The sequence below is a fragment of the Herpailurus yagouaroundi genome, unplaced genomic scaffold (genome assembly GCF_014898765.1).
Source record: "Herpailurus yagouaroundi ecotype Mexico unplaced genomic scaffold, PumYag 191, whole genome shotgun sequence".
NCBI lineage: Eukaryota > Metazoa > Chordata > Mammalia > Carnivora > Felidae > Herpailurus > Herpailurus yagouaroundi.
This window is the reverse complement of record NW_024412422.1, coordinates 6,478,401-6,491,887: the sequence shown is the minus strand read 5'-3', so window position 1 is coordinate 6,491,887 and position 13,487 is coordinate 6,478,401. Positions and strand designations below refer to the sequence as shown.

Sequence of the window (13,487 nt, the reverse complement as noted above, 5' to 3'; positions counted from 1 at the left end):
GCAAGGAACGGAGGTCTGCCCTCAGCAGGCCTGGGCAGAGCATGTGAGGTGACAGGGGCAAAGTTTTCTGGGACTCAGCGTTTCCCACCAGCATTGAAGGGAAACACAGGAACATCTGGTGGCCAGTGGCCATCCCCAGCCTCGTCTCTCTGCCCAGATACATCTCATTCACCTTCCAGGTTCATCATTCACAGTACCAGCCCCTGGGGAGGCCAACTCTTAGACAGGTGCTTGGTAAATCCTGGTGCTCTTTTCTGTGGGCCAGCACACTGGCCTTCGCCCTCAAAGTACCATGCAAGTAATCAAGGCAAATTCACAGAGGTTAGTCCTGTTGGATTCAGAAACCAGTCTGGGAGAGCTTGGGAAGAGCAGCCTGCTGTCAGCCTTTTAAAGATTTCAAGCATACAGTAGTGTGGTTAAATGCTCTGGTAAGTCCTGCAACCAAGAAATAAATTTGATCTTGTTTTACGCAAGCATTTCCAATGCGAATTTGTCCTGGGACCCTTCTGATAATGCAGCATTATTTCCATCTAGTTTGCCGTGAAATCAAAGGTCTATGGAACATGTTTGGTAAGCTAGGCCATAACCTAGATGAGGCAAACTTCAGGTAGAACCCATTTCCTCCAGCTCAGTCCTCAGTGGGACAGCAGCCATCTCAGCCCCACAGAGGTGAATCCTTCGTATTCTTGGTATTAAGGAAAGGGACTGTGACCCCAACGAGCAGGAAGAGAACCTTTTCCCACCCCTGAGAGGGAGGGGCACTCACTGGTGAGTTTCTTGGGACAGGGGATCACAAAACTGTCCAGTGTAAGAGAGGCAGAGGGCCGGGCTGATGGCACAGGCTGCTCGCAGCAGGGAAGCTGGAGGGACCCAGGAACCCAGGAACCCAGGGACCCAGGGACCCAGCCGCTGGCAGCCTGTCATTCTAGGAGCACAAGTGAGAGCTTCTGTGCAAACTCCCCCGAGGGTCCCCACCCTCTCCCATACCTTCCTTCAATCGCTTCCTGTTTTCCCTCCCTCTCTCCCTGTTACAAGCTGCACATGGCGTCAGAGGCTGGTACAGTAATATCCCGATGGGCAGCCGGGCATAAGCCACTCACAATGGTGATGGGGTTAGGCTGGGCGCGCATGAGTCCAAAGACTCCTGTTCAACGTGTTGGCTCTACCACTTAATAGGCTGGCTTCCATCTATTTCCCACAGTTTCTTCACCTGCAGAATGTGGGTAATGGTACCTCGCTCCCAGGACTGTCCCGTCTTGGGGATTCAGGTGGCCTGGGACATAGTAAGTGCTCAGTGAACTGAGGCTCCAAGAGACGGATCACCACTCTTGCCTCTCAGGGCCCAGATGCCCCGGGACACCCGACCAATGGGTCTCTAGGAGTCAAGTGTATTGAACCTGGCAGATCCACTTGGGATGATGTGGGATCCACAGCACGGGCCTGGCTGTGGGAATCCCATCGGCGCCGGGCCCTGTCTGTGGATCCGCTCTGCCTTCCCTGCAAGGAAGGGCATCTGGCCCCTTGTGCCCGTGCCTCGCTCTCACCCAGCAACTCTCCCTCTCTGCATCCCGTAGCGTCTACTATGTGCCAGGCAGTAGGCCAGGTGCTAGCACATAGGCGAGTCGAGGCGCTCAGGGTGAAGGCCTCCCACTGACGCTCTGCCTCATTAGAGAATGGCGTGGCTGGTAGGACCTCAAGACAGAAGCCAGTCATTCGGGTTGATGGTCAGGAGCAGTGACTGGAGAGGCTCATGGTCCAGCTGGCACGACGCGGGGAGAGTCAGGAAGAACGAGAATCTTCAAGCCCCCGGGTCCCCGTGTTCTGAAGCCCAGACTGCATTTGCCTCTCCTTCCCCTCCGAGGTCAGGACTACTCCCTCGCAGGTGCGCGCAGGTGCAGGCCGCAGTGGGGGGGCTAGGGGCGACTGGGGCCCAGGGGGCACATCCACCTGAGCCTGCTCGAAACATCCTCCCTTCACAGGCATGGCCAAAAAAGGCCGCAGCAGGTGCACAGCTCGCCACAGTCTATTCCTTTGCCACTGGGCAAGAGAATCCATTAAAGGGGTTGTCGTGCCGGCAACCCCTTCAGACTGGGCCGAAACGAGTGCATTCGGTGGTCAAGTGACCACCCCACAACAGACACGCTGCCCGGCCTCAGCTGTGGAGACGAAGTCCGGGACTACAGGACCCAGGGAGGAAGGTGTCGGGTTTGAGAAGAGCCACCTTGGTGTCCTGACCCTCATGGCCCAGGGATTCTGGGACCTTTGTCCTAGGGGGTCTGCTATGGAGGGACCAAGGTGACCAGTCAAGGCATGGGAGAAAGCTCCTTAGAGGGTGTTAGGGTTGAATCGTGTCCCTGCCACCAAAAAAAAAAAAAAAAAAAAAAAAAAAGATATGCTGAGGTCCTAGGCCCTGGTTACCTCAGAATGTGAGCTTCCTTGGAAACAGGGTGGTTGAGGGTATCATGAGTTAAGGTGAGGTCAAACTTGAGCGGGATGGTGTCCTTCTACGACACAGCCACGCGAGACAGATGCGCAGCAAGGCCATGTGATGGTGGAGTCAGACGATGGAGGGATCCAGCTGCGGGCCAAGGAATGCTAAAGTCGACCAGCAAACCACCGGAAGTTAACATGAGGCGGGCAGGAAGGGACACCCTTGCAGGGCGGGGGGATCAGAGCGCGGTCCCGCCGACACCTCGATTTTAGGGTTCCAGCCTCCAGAGCCGTGAGAGAATCCATGACAGTCATTTTAAGCTGCCCAGTGTGTGGGCTTTGTTATGGCGGCCCCGGTCAGGAGGGGCCTGGGTGGTGGAATATTTGGAACGAGACCAGTCCTTCGGGGGCAGCTGGGTGAAGGCTGGCAGGGGGTGAGGACAGGGAGGGCAAATCTGGGGACTCCAGGTTGAGAACAGCATGGGAATGAGAGCCAGGAATAGGAGCATTGCCCAGAAGGTCCCTACCATCACGGTCTTGGCAATATCAAGGGTCTTTGTTAGGGACTGAACCGCTCCCCCCACCGTAGCACACACCTCACCGTATGTTCCTGAATTCGTATGTCGAAGCCCTAACCACCAAGGTGGTTGTGCTTGGAGATACGGCCTTTAAAGAGGCGATTAAGATGAAAAAGTCGTAAGGATGGGCTCCCACCCAATCAGACCGGTGTCCTATAAGAGAGAGACACTGGGGATGTGCGTGCTCAGAGAAAAGGCCACGTGAGCACACAGCTAGAGGCTGAAAGCCAAGGAGGGTGGTCTTAGGAGAAACCATTCCTGCTGATACCTTGGTCTTGGACTTCCAGCCCCCAGAACTGCGAGAAAGAACTTTCTGTTGCCGAAGTCACCCATCTAAGATATTTTGTTATGGCAGGCTGGGCCCAATACACTCTTAGAACCTGTCCCTCTATCCTCCAAAGCCTGAATTCTCTCTTTATCGTGTATACCAAGTGGCCTCAATGTCTGCGCATCCCTCTCCAGGGACAGGGAGCTTTCTACCTCCCCAGGCGGCCCACTACATCTTGGGGCAAGCTGTTAGAAAGTTCTTCCCTCACTGGAACAGGTTCTCTGCCCCTGTAACTCCCAGCCTGGTTCCTGTTCGTCTCTTGGGCGCCATATGCAAGTTGGCTGCTTCTTCGGGAAGACAGTCCCCTAGGGCAGAGGTTGGCAAAAGTCTTCTGTAAAGGTCCACGTTATAAATATTTTCAGCTTTATGGGCCACACTGCGTCCGTTACCGGTAGTCAACTGTGGCGCTGTAGCACAGAAGAAACCGTGGTTCATATGTAAATGAATGGCTGTGGCCCCGTGCCAATACAATTTTGTTGACTGTCATTGACATTTGCATTCTATGGGGTTTTGACGCATCATGAAATCTTCTTCTGGTTTTTCCCCAATTAGAGAAGGTGAAAACTATTTGGTGGGTTGGCCCGGGGCCATGATTGGCCAACCCTGGTTCTAGATTTCTCAAGATAGGGATTGGGCCTGGGCCGAGCATATGCCACCTTGTTCACGTTCCTGAGATGATCAGCCGCTGGCGGTGGGGGGGACAATAATCGTGGGAGGTGATAAAGTCTGGTTTTGAGGGGGTGGGGTGGGAAAGAGGCAGAACCAGGTATCCTAGATACAAGAGTCTAGTCATCAGAGATCAGTCCAAGGTTTCTATGGATCAAGAATCCAGAAAGAGGGGGATGGTTTGTGGCAAGATGGGATTTTTTTTCTCTTTGACCAGCAAAAGGAAAACCAGGGCAAAACAGAATTAAGTAAAGACTTCGGGTCTTCAAGTTCATGCTGTGGAAGGTGACATGGGGATATCCCCACATATGGCCAAGGGGGTTCCCCCGGAAAGGAGTCCCCATTTTAGGAAATACACATGGCCCGGGGAGTTGGATGGAATTTAGTGTGCAAATCCAGCAGCCCTTCAAAGAAGGCAAAGTCAAGGCTTCCCTGTGAATCTTCACTCTGTGGACCGATGTACTTGGGAAGCTGGTGGGTACCAGGGTTTGCTCAAAGCAGGGCACAGAGATAAACAGCTCACGGCTGGGCATGGGGCACCTGCTGTGACCAGCACAGGTGCACACACACAACTCTTGGTTGTGTGGATTCTACAGAACGAGTCAAGCAATTACGATGTAAAAATACACACACCTCCCTTTTTCTTTCCTTGCAAAAGATTAATGAATATGACCTCCTCCCAATACTTGACTCATGAATAAGATTGAGGTCAGCAGGGAAAGCAGAGGTTTGGTTCCCACTGAACTGAAATGTCTGCAAATTAAAACTGCCCTCTAGGGGCGCCTGGGTGGCGCAGTCGGTTAAGCGTCCGACTTCAGCCAGGTCACGATCTCGCGGTCCGTGAGTTCGAGCCCCGCGTCAGGCTCTGGGCTGATGGCTCAGAGCCTGGAACCTGTTTCTGATTCTGTGTCTCCCTCTCTCTCTGCCCCTCCCCCGTTCATGCTCTGTCTCTCTCTGTCCCAAAAATAAATAAACGTTGAAAAAAAATTAAAAAAAAAAAAAAACTGCCCTCTAAACAATTCAAGGTGGTCGCCAGGAGGAGGGGTGGGGGGCGGCAGGGAGGGGCTGGAAACCTGGGGCAGCCTGGCTGCTGTGGAGACTGAGGAAGGTGGGGGCAAGGTAAGACTGTGGGAGAAGAGGGAGAAAGCAAGATCAGGTGACTTGGGGCCCAGGACAGGCCCAGGGAACCCTGTTTCGCTAAGCAGAGAAGGTCCTAGGGAACCAGGAAGGCTGGGGTCTCTGCCTGGATTCCTCACACCTTGTCCTCAATCTGAAGCTGGTGGTCATGAACAGATGGAAAGAGCAGTCTTTGGAGACCCTGCAGGGTCTTGCCAAAGGCTCTGGGTGACCATGTTAGTGAATTCTGGAAATGAGAGCAGAAAGAAGGAGCCAGTTGCCGTCCTGGTGAGCATTTTGGCTTCGGGGTAGATGCGTCCTGCCCGCTTCCTCCCTTCCTCATTTCCTTTCCTGCGCTCAGGTCCATGACAAAGACTGGGGTGCACAGACCCCAAAGTCCTGGTTGGATTAAACAGAAGCCAGGGTTGGACTTCAGGCCTTGGAGGGGCCGCTGGGCAGAGCCCAGGCAGGTTCACACCCATGTCTGGGGTTGGTCTGCCGAGTGGCTTGCTGGGATTTGTGCCAGTGTGTATAAAACGACCCTAAGATACACAAATGTTGAGCCAAGAGCCACAGAGTTACAGAAGCCCCAAGAAGAGGACCATCCACTTAGGAACAGCCCACACGGGGGCCTTTAGTCTCCGGTCTTTTGCAGGTGGGAGTCCATTCAGGAAGGCCCCCTGGGAGGCTCAGGGTTTTCCCCTTGGCCAGGGTCTCGGGAAGCATGGCTAGCTCATCATTTTTCCCAGTTTGGAAGCAGGCTTGGCCCCTCAAGCATGAACCAGTCTGGAAATCACCCAAGGTGGGGAAGACCCGCACATACCCCTTACATCAGGTGGGATGCTGAATCTATACTCAGGCAAGGTTTTTGAAGTCTTTGGTCCCCTCTCTGAGAGGGGGCCATCGGGATAAGGTAGTGACCAGAAGAAAACCAAGCCTGGGAAGTGCCCGGGGAGTGTGGAGAGGCTATGGGCTGACCCTGGGTATCCTGCCTGCTGGCCAGCTGCCCTGCCACTGCCCTGCTGGGGGACAGATGTCCTTTTGGTGCCAGGTCAGAGGGGCTTTGGGAACAGGAGACATACCCTCGTAAGGGATGGAACATAAGAACATAGGACCGAGGCCCCCCGCAGGACTCTGCACGCCCGACCTGCTTCCTGGATCCTTCCTATAGAACATGTGGTCCCGAGTGGCTGGGAAAAGCCACCAGCCCAGGAGGGAGCAAGAGGGAGGGATAGAAGGCATGGGCCCTGAGAGAGCGCAGGCAGACCTCTCATGGGGAAACCACTCAGGGCTCCACACCAGGCTGGAGCTGAGAATGAACGTCTACGGCCTCCTTCCCCGCCTCCCCAACAGGACTTATTAAGGGTGAAAAGGGAGGATCCTTTGCAAACAGGATGCCATGCATATGCCGTGAAATCCAACATACATATATTAGGGACCCACGTCCATCGCCGTGGTGGACAAACTTAGCTGGTGTAGATGCCAGAACAGGAGGAGGGAGAAGGAATGTCCTAGAACTTCCTCCCCAGCCCCCCAGTTCTCAGGGCCCAGGCTTCAGGGGGGTGTCGTGGGCGAAGGCAAGCTGCAAGGAGTCCCCAGAAGTCATCTCGGCCAGGAAGCCACTGTGCTTTTCAAATGGCAGGGGGAAGCATGGGGGCAAGGAGGCCAAAAGGGACGGTGCTCTCCCAGAACAGGCGAAGGCGGCAGAAATGGGAGCCACACCCCAGAGAGACCCAGAGCTCAAAAGACATACAAGACTGTTCTGTGTACTTCGGAGCCATATGCAAAGAGGCCGAGACCCATGACAGGCCTGGGGGAACAGATGTTTACACAGGAGCAGTTTAGCCCCCCTGCCCAGCTCTGGGCCCCAAGGCCTCCACGAAGCTGGTGCTTAGCTCCCCACCCCACCCCATCTTTCCAGACAGCACAGCTGGAACCCACCGCCCAGGGACCAAGTCAGCAGAGGGGCGCTCCAGAGCCGGGGCGGCCTGGCTCTCGCTTGTCACAGGGGATCTAGAGCGAACGGCATCGTGCACGGGGACGCACATGTACACACAGACCGGTCCTGCGAGCCTGCCCGCGTAGGCCTCGTGCCCTCGTCTCCGTGGCCCAGGGGCGCTCTGCATTCAGCCTCCAGTTCTCTTCTCCACGTGGCCCCTGGGGCCTCACGGATCAATTCCACGTCTCCCTGGCTGGTCCTGGTAAGTCCTAGCTCAGGGGTCCCCAACCCTGCCCGGGCAAAAGGGCACGGGTCTGGGGAGTGGGGAAGCTGCCGACCTCGGTCGTGCAGTGCTCCCAGGCCGGCCGGGGTCGGTACCCTCTGATGGTGAGCCTCTGGCCTCCTGAGCTGGCAGAGGGCAGAGCGGGGAAGGAGAGGTGGCTCGGGGGCTGAGGCAGCTGAGTGCTGTCCCTTTGTCCAACGGTCACAGCCTGGAGTGGGGAGAGAAGAAGAGAGAGAGGCAAGAGGTCACATGGACAGAGTAGTGTCATCTTTGGTACATGAGCACCCTCTCGGCGGGCTAGGGGGTCTGAGATGAGCTGTTCCTGTCCCCTGCAAGAAGAGCTGAAGGGACACCCATTTGTACTGAGGTCCTACTATGTACTGGGTTCTGTGCCAAGCGCCACAAATACCTGATCTCATTTAAACCCGAGAACAGCCTGCAAGATACACGCCTTGTACCCTTCTTACAGATGAGACAATGGAGGCCCAGAGAGGCTAAGTGTTTTGCCCAGGGGTGCACAGCCAGGAAGCCGCAGGGTCAGGATTTGAACCTAGAACTCCTCCCACTTGATCAGGTAGCCTCTGGACTAGGGAGGGTCACCAGTGTGGGGGCTGGGCTGAGGGCATGTGGTGCTGGAACACCTGCATTCGTGGCACGTGTAGCATGCTCGGGAAGGACTGGAAATCCAGGAAGCGGAGGGGAGACCAGGACCCACACCACAGACTCCTGCTATGGGCAGAGGCTTTGCTGACCACTGTCGAGCCAGGATCTGGGCAGGCACGGCAGATGTTATGCCCGTTCTCCCAGCACGATTCTGGAAAGGGACCCTAAAGGTACTCAGGTAATCTGCACCTAGAAGGCAGCAGAGGAGTTAATATCATGGGTTTAGGGTTCAGACCAACTTGGATTCCAAGGCCTGCTTTCCTCCTTACTAGCTGTGTGACCACTGGGAAGGCACTCGGCCTCTCTGTGCTTCGGTTGTCTTACGAGGAAAACAGTAACAGTGCTTGCCTCCTAGGTGGGGGCTCTGAGGAGTCAGCAAGATAAGGCAGACAGAATGCCTAACACAGTACCTGTTACTAATGTTTTATAAGCGGTACCCGGGTGATAGAGATCTCGCTGGCGGTCAAGGTGATGACCCAGACCAATGATGTGCGATGGACCGACAACATTACTGAAAAGAATCGGAAGCAGGGACTCCAACAGATACATGCACGCCACTGTTACCGCAACATTGTTCACAGTAGCCAGGGTGCAAACAAACGAGTCCCCGCCAACAGATGAACAGAGAAACAACACGCGGGCCGTGCATCCAACAGAACGGTGCTCAGCCGTAACAAGCAGTGACGTTCCAATACACGTCACACTGTGGACGAACCTTGGAGACACGCTAAGGGAAGACCCCAGACACAAAAGGACAAATATTGTACTATTCCACCTGTCTGAACTACCTAGGGCAGGCGAGTTCATAGGCACAGGGTGCAGGGGAGAGGTTACTGGGGGCCGGGAGGAAGAGGGATCGGGGGTTACTGTTTACGGGGTACAGTTTCTGCTCGGAGGGGGACAAAAGGTTTTGGGGATGGCGGCGGCGGCTACCCAACGCTGTGGATGTAATCGATGTCACTGAATCGTACACTTAAAAGTGGCTAAAATGGCAAATCCATGTGATATATACCCTACCACAATTTTAAAAACGAGTAATGTAATATACCCAAACGCACTGAGTTGTATATTTTAAGGGGAGAGGATTATATGACGTGTGGACTCTGGCTCGACAAAGTTGTTTTTTAAAAAAAGAAATACCATCCAAGTCGTTGTAAATCTTCTAGTCATATTTTAAAAGGTTAAAAAAAAAAGGTGAACTTAATAGTGTATTTTATTGAACCCACTATACCCAAACACTGTAATTTCAACGTTATCACCAGTCCTGTATGTGTAATGGGACAAATTACACTTTTTTTTTTTTTAATCCCGAGTCTTCAAGATTTCGTGTGGATTTTACACACTCACAGGACATCCCGTCTTGCCACATTATGAGTGTTCAAGGGCCACATGAGGGGAGTGGCCACTATTGGGCAGCAAAGGTCTGGACCCTCGCTACTCAAAGGGTGGTCCGCAGACCAGCCACACCAGCATCACCTTGGGGCTTGCTCAAAATACAAGATCTTGGGCCTCACTGCGGACATACAGAATGGGAATCTGCATTTTAAGAAATTCCCTGGCTGTTGTGGACGCATATTAAATTTCGAGATGCACCGCTCTGGAATGCAGGCTTGTCCCCAGCCTTTCCTCTAGTTCCCCATGTACTAACGCACACTGGGATTCTGGAAGCCCCCGCTCCTCAAGCGTGACCCACTGGAGGGGCAAACCCAAGACCCCAGAGGTAAGCCTGGAGTTAGCCGCTCGTATGCGCAACATGCTGGCTGCATCTGGGACCTCCTGGTTGGTACCCTCCACGGATTACAAAGGCCTGGAAAGGACCCAGATCCTGAGTCTCCTTTGGCCAAACCCTCTGCCGATCTGACGCTGACCCAGGAGGCTTCTAGAAGGACTCCAGCATTGACTACACCACCAGGGTGACCATCTCAAAGCCAGATGAGTGTGACCAAGGGAACCATAAGGGCTGATGTTGTGGGGAGAGAAAATTCCGGATTAGGGAGCTGGAGCCTGACTTGCGTTCCCAACTTCGTTAACAACACCCCCTGTGGATGTGGTTGAGTTTCATGATTCATAGTTCTTCCATACGTAAAAGAAGGTTGGATTAATCTGGAATGGCCAAGGAAAGCATCCCGTGCATTGATTCTGAGTAACTGGCTCAGTAAGTGGCTAGCAGAAGGGCTGAGTGATGGTGGTTGTGCTGTGATAGATTAGCCATGTCTGCCACGGGTGCAGGAATAGGGCACAGACACCACACACATTTGCATCCACCGGGGAGGTAATCCCCAGGACTTTTCTACTTTGACAGTGAGAAGCAAAGAGGACTTCTGTTCCTTTCAGGTCTCGATTCATAGTGTCTTTTTATATTCCCTCTCCCTGAGGGGTTATGATGTGGCCAAGAAAATGGCCACGCTAGGCAATAAACAGAGTAGCAAAGTCAGTAGGGACAGAGGTGGGAATTGCCCTCCGATCTCTGGACCCCCAAACCCAATGCCAGCTATTCCACAAAGGAAAAGCCCTCCACATCCCCCCTCCCCCTGCCCCGACAACCTTCACTCAGTGGATGACCCTAGGGGGAGCAGGTCTGGGACCACATGGCCTCTTGGGGGGGGGGGTCTTCTGGTTCTGAGGAAGTTTCTAGGATGCTCTGTCATCCTCTGAAAAAAAAACCCAGCTCCTACCATGCCGATCTGGCCTCTGACCACTCCTGGGACCTCACCTCCTATTTCTCTCCCTCCGACTCACCACGGCCTGGTCGTACCCACTTCCTCTCTGTTCTACCAGCACTGCACGCTCACTCCCGCTGGAGGGCTCAGATTTTCCACGTGGAGCCCTGGCTTCCCCTCAAGGGCTTTGTTTTTTTTTTTTTAATTTTTTTTAATGTTTATTTTTGACAGAGAGAGAGAGAGAGAGAGAGAGAGAGAGAGAGAGAGAGCATGAGTGGAGGAGGGGCAGAGAGAGAGGGAGACACAGAATCCGAAGCAGGCTCCAGGCTCCGAGCTGTCAGCACAGAGCCCGACGCGGGGCTCAAACTCACAAACCGTGAGATCATGACTTGAGCTGAAGTCGGACCCTCAACTGACTGAGCCACCCAGGCGCCCCACGGGCTTTGTTTTAACAGGACCTCCTCTGAGGGGCATTTCCTGACCCTTCCCTTCCACCCTTCAACACAACTCCATCTGGAATGATGACCCTTTTTAAAACATGTTTACCTGCTTCTTGTGCCTGCTCTAGCACGTAAACCCTATGAGGCCAGGGGCTTATTAGTTTTGTTCACCACTGTATTTGCATTCTACAATAGAGCCTAGCACATAGTAGGTATTCAATACACCCAGACGGAGTAAAAAAGCGAGTGAAGAGAAAATTTCACTGATCCTAGAATCCCATCCTGCCAGACCACATGGTCTCTAGGGTCTCTGTTTTCTCAGCCCAACGGCATGGAAAAATACAGAAAAGAAGGCCCTCTGCTCTCCCTCCAACCAGGGAGCTTTAAGCCCCTCTGTTCAGCTAACTCCTGCCCTCTCCTCCTTGACCCCCGGAAAGCAGAGGCCACTGGTGATGGCCCAAACAACACTCGGGTTCTGTAACACCCGGTCACTCCTGGGACCCACCCAGAGCTCTGCCATTCGTTCTCCGACTTGCCTGAGCTCCGTTAGCTGGAGAGAGTCCTCACTTGTTAGAGCCTCCCTCCCTCCGTTTTCATGTTCAACCTGTACTCAATTCTTGCTCCTGGCAGACAAAGGCGGCTCAAGTATACAGAACACCTGCTAACGTGGGCGGCACCGCACCAAACGCCCCAGCGCACGACCTGACGGCATCGCCACGGCGCCCCCGCTAAGGCCGTTTACCGCCCTCCTTCTTTGGAGGCTGACGCTGCAGCTCAGAGAGGCCAAGGAACATGCCCAAGGCCACGCAGCGATGAGGCGGGGGAGCGGGGGTTCCAATCCATGTCTGTCCGACATGGGAAGTCTGTGCTGCCTTCATTGTCTGGGAAAAGGCTGAGCCCCTGGGGGAAGAAGAGATCCTGTCCTCCAGGTACAGCAGGCTCAAATGGTGGGGGGAGGGGTAGCTGAGGGCCCCCCCGGGGCCTCTGTTCCACAGGATGCTTGCTGCCTTGGGGATCCTCGCGGGGTCCCGTGCTGAGATGTTGACAAGCGCTCTGGTGTGCCTGTGCCCGCAGCTGGGGGTTTGGAGACGCGTGTACCTCCATTTGCACGTCGGTGAGGAGGCGTGTGGTGGTGAAGTGCTGCTGTGTGCATGCGTGTGTCACGTAACCTAACCGTGTATGTGTGTATGCCTGCGTCCGCCCACGTGTGTGGGCTTGCGTACCGGGTGTGTTTGGGTGTGTTTTCACGTAATGTTCCTGTGTCGGGCGTGTGTGTGTACCTGAGTGCTCCCGTGCGCATGCACATGTGCGGAGGCGTGTTTCCAGGTTCAGTTTCTATGTATGTGTGTGTGCAACCACGTGTGCCTAGAACGGCAGGGCAGTGGGGAGCAGGGACCCCTCGGCAGCCTCATCTGGGCCAGCCTCACCCTCACCTTCTGGAGAAATCGCTGAGGCTGGGGCCTGGGAAGGAGGCCCCCAGAGAGATGCCTCATTCAGAACCACTGATCTCCATCCAAGAACATGTAGGGGGAGGGGCACAGAGTCTCTAATGAGGAAGCCGGAGAGACACTTACAGCAAGGAGAAGCTGAGAACCCTTGTCTTCATGCAACAGAAAGTTCTGGAAGCTGAGAGATGCCGTGATGGGGAGCGGCTGCTGGCCCAGGGGGGAGATTTCCTGAAAGCCAGGCCCCCCAGAGTAGCATGCTTGAGTACCTGACACAGGGGGCTGGGTGGGTTCAGGGTATTGCCTTGTACATGATGTTCAGACTCACTGGGGCATCAACCTTCATTAGGAGGACATAGACAACGAGGCAGCCACGTAGCCACAAAGACCAAGACCCTGGAGGGCAGCCTCCAGGACCCGAATCCCAGAGCAGACTCCCCTGAATGGAAACCTGGTAGGGAAGGGTGGTGGCTGGGGGAGGGAGGTGGGTATATGGGAAGGAGATGGCAGGCAGAAGCAAAAAGGTGGCAAAAGCCAGAGGACAAAGGCAGTGGGGAGAGATGCTAAGCGAGAACACTTACTCTGCAGACTTCCAGAAATGTCCGGGGTGAGACAGGCGGCGGTTTCGCTTTGGCAGTTTCTCCAGCATGTCCATGAGCTTAGTGAAGGTAGGTCTTTCTTCTTGTTCAAAGGCCCAGCAAAAGAGAAGAATGTCCTAAAAGAAACCAACATGTAGTGATTTAACATAAACGATGATGTCTTTGGCATCTCATTGGGTCTGTCCATTTGTTTACCCATTTGCCCCACTTGCATATTCGTCCATCACCATCCACCCATCCATTCACCTACTCATCTATCCATCCGACCACTCATCCCAATTCATGCATTTCTATCTATCTATCTATCTATCTATCTATCTATCTATCTATCTATCTATCT

The 13,487-nt window shown here is 54.2% G+C and overlaps 1 protein-coding gene across 3 annotated transcripts in view; it reads right to left on the bottom strand.

Moving 5' to 3' along the window:
• Nucleotides 1-6,524: 6,524 nt before the first annotated feature.
• KSR2 (kinase suppressor of ras 2) overlaps nucleotides 6,525-13,487 on the bottom strand; it is a 436,616-nt gene continuing 429,653 nt past the window's right edge. For 2 of the 3 annotated variants that reach the window (XM_040443767.1, XM_040443769.1), the window contains exons 19-20: nucleotides 13,130-13,263; nucleotides 6,525-7,548 (exon numbers count right to left, since the gene is read on the bottom strand). In XM_040443767.1, the coding sequence (XP_040299701.1) occupies nucleotides 7,542-7,548; nucleotides 13,130-13,263 (141 nt within the window). In that variant the 3' untranslated portion in view covers nucleotides 6,525-7,541. Of the gene's footprint in view, nucleotides 7,549-13,125; nucleotides 13,264-13,487 lie in introns of those variants that run through there. The other variant, XM_040443768.1, reaches the window with a different exon arrangement.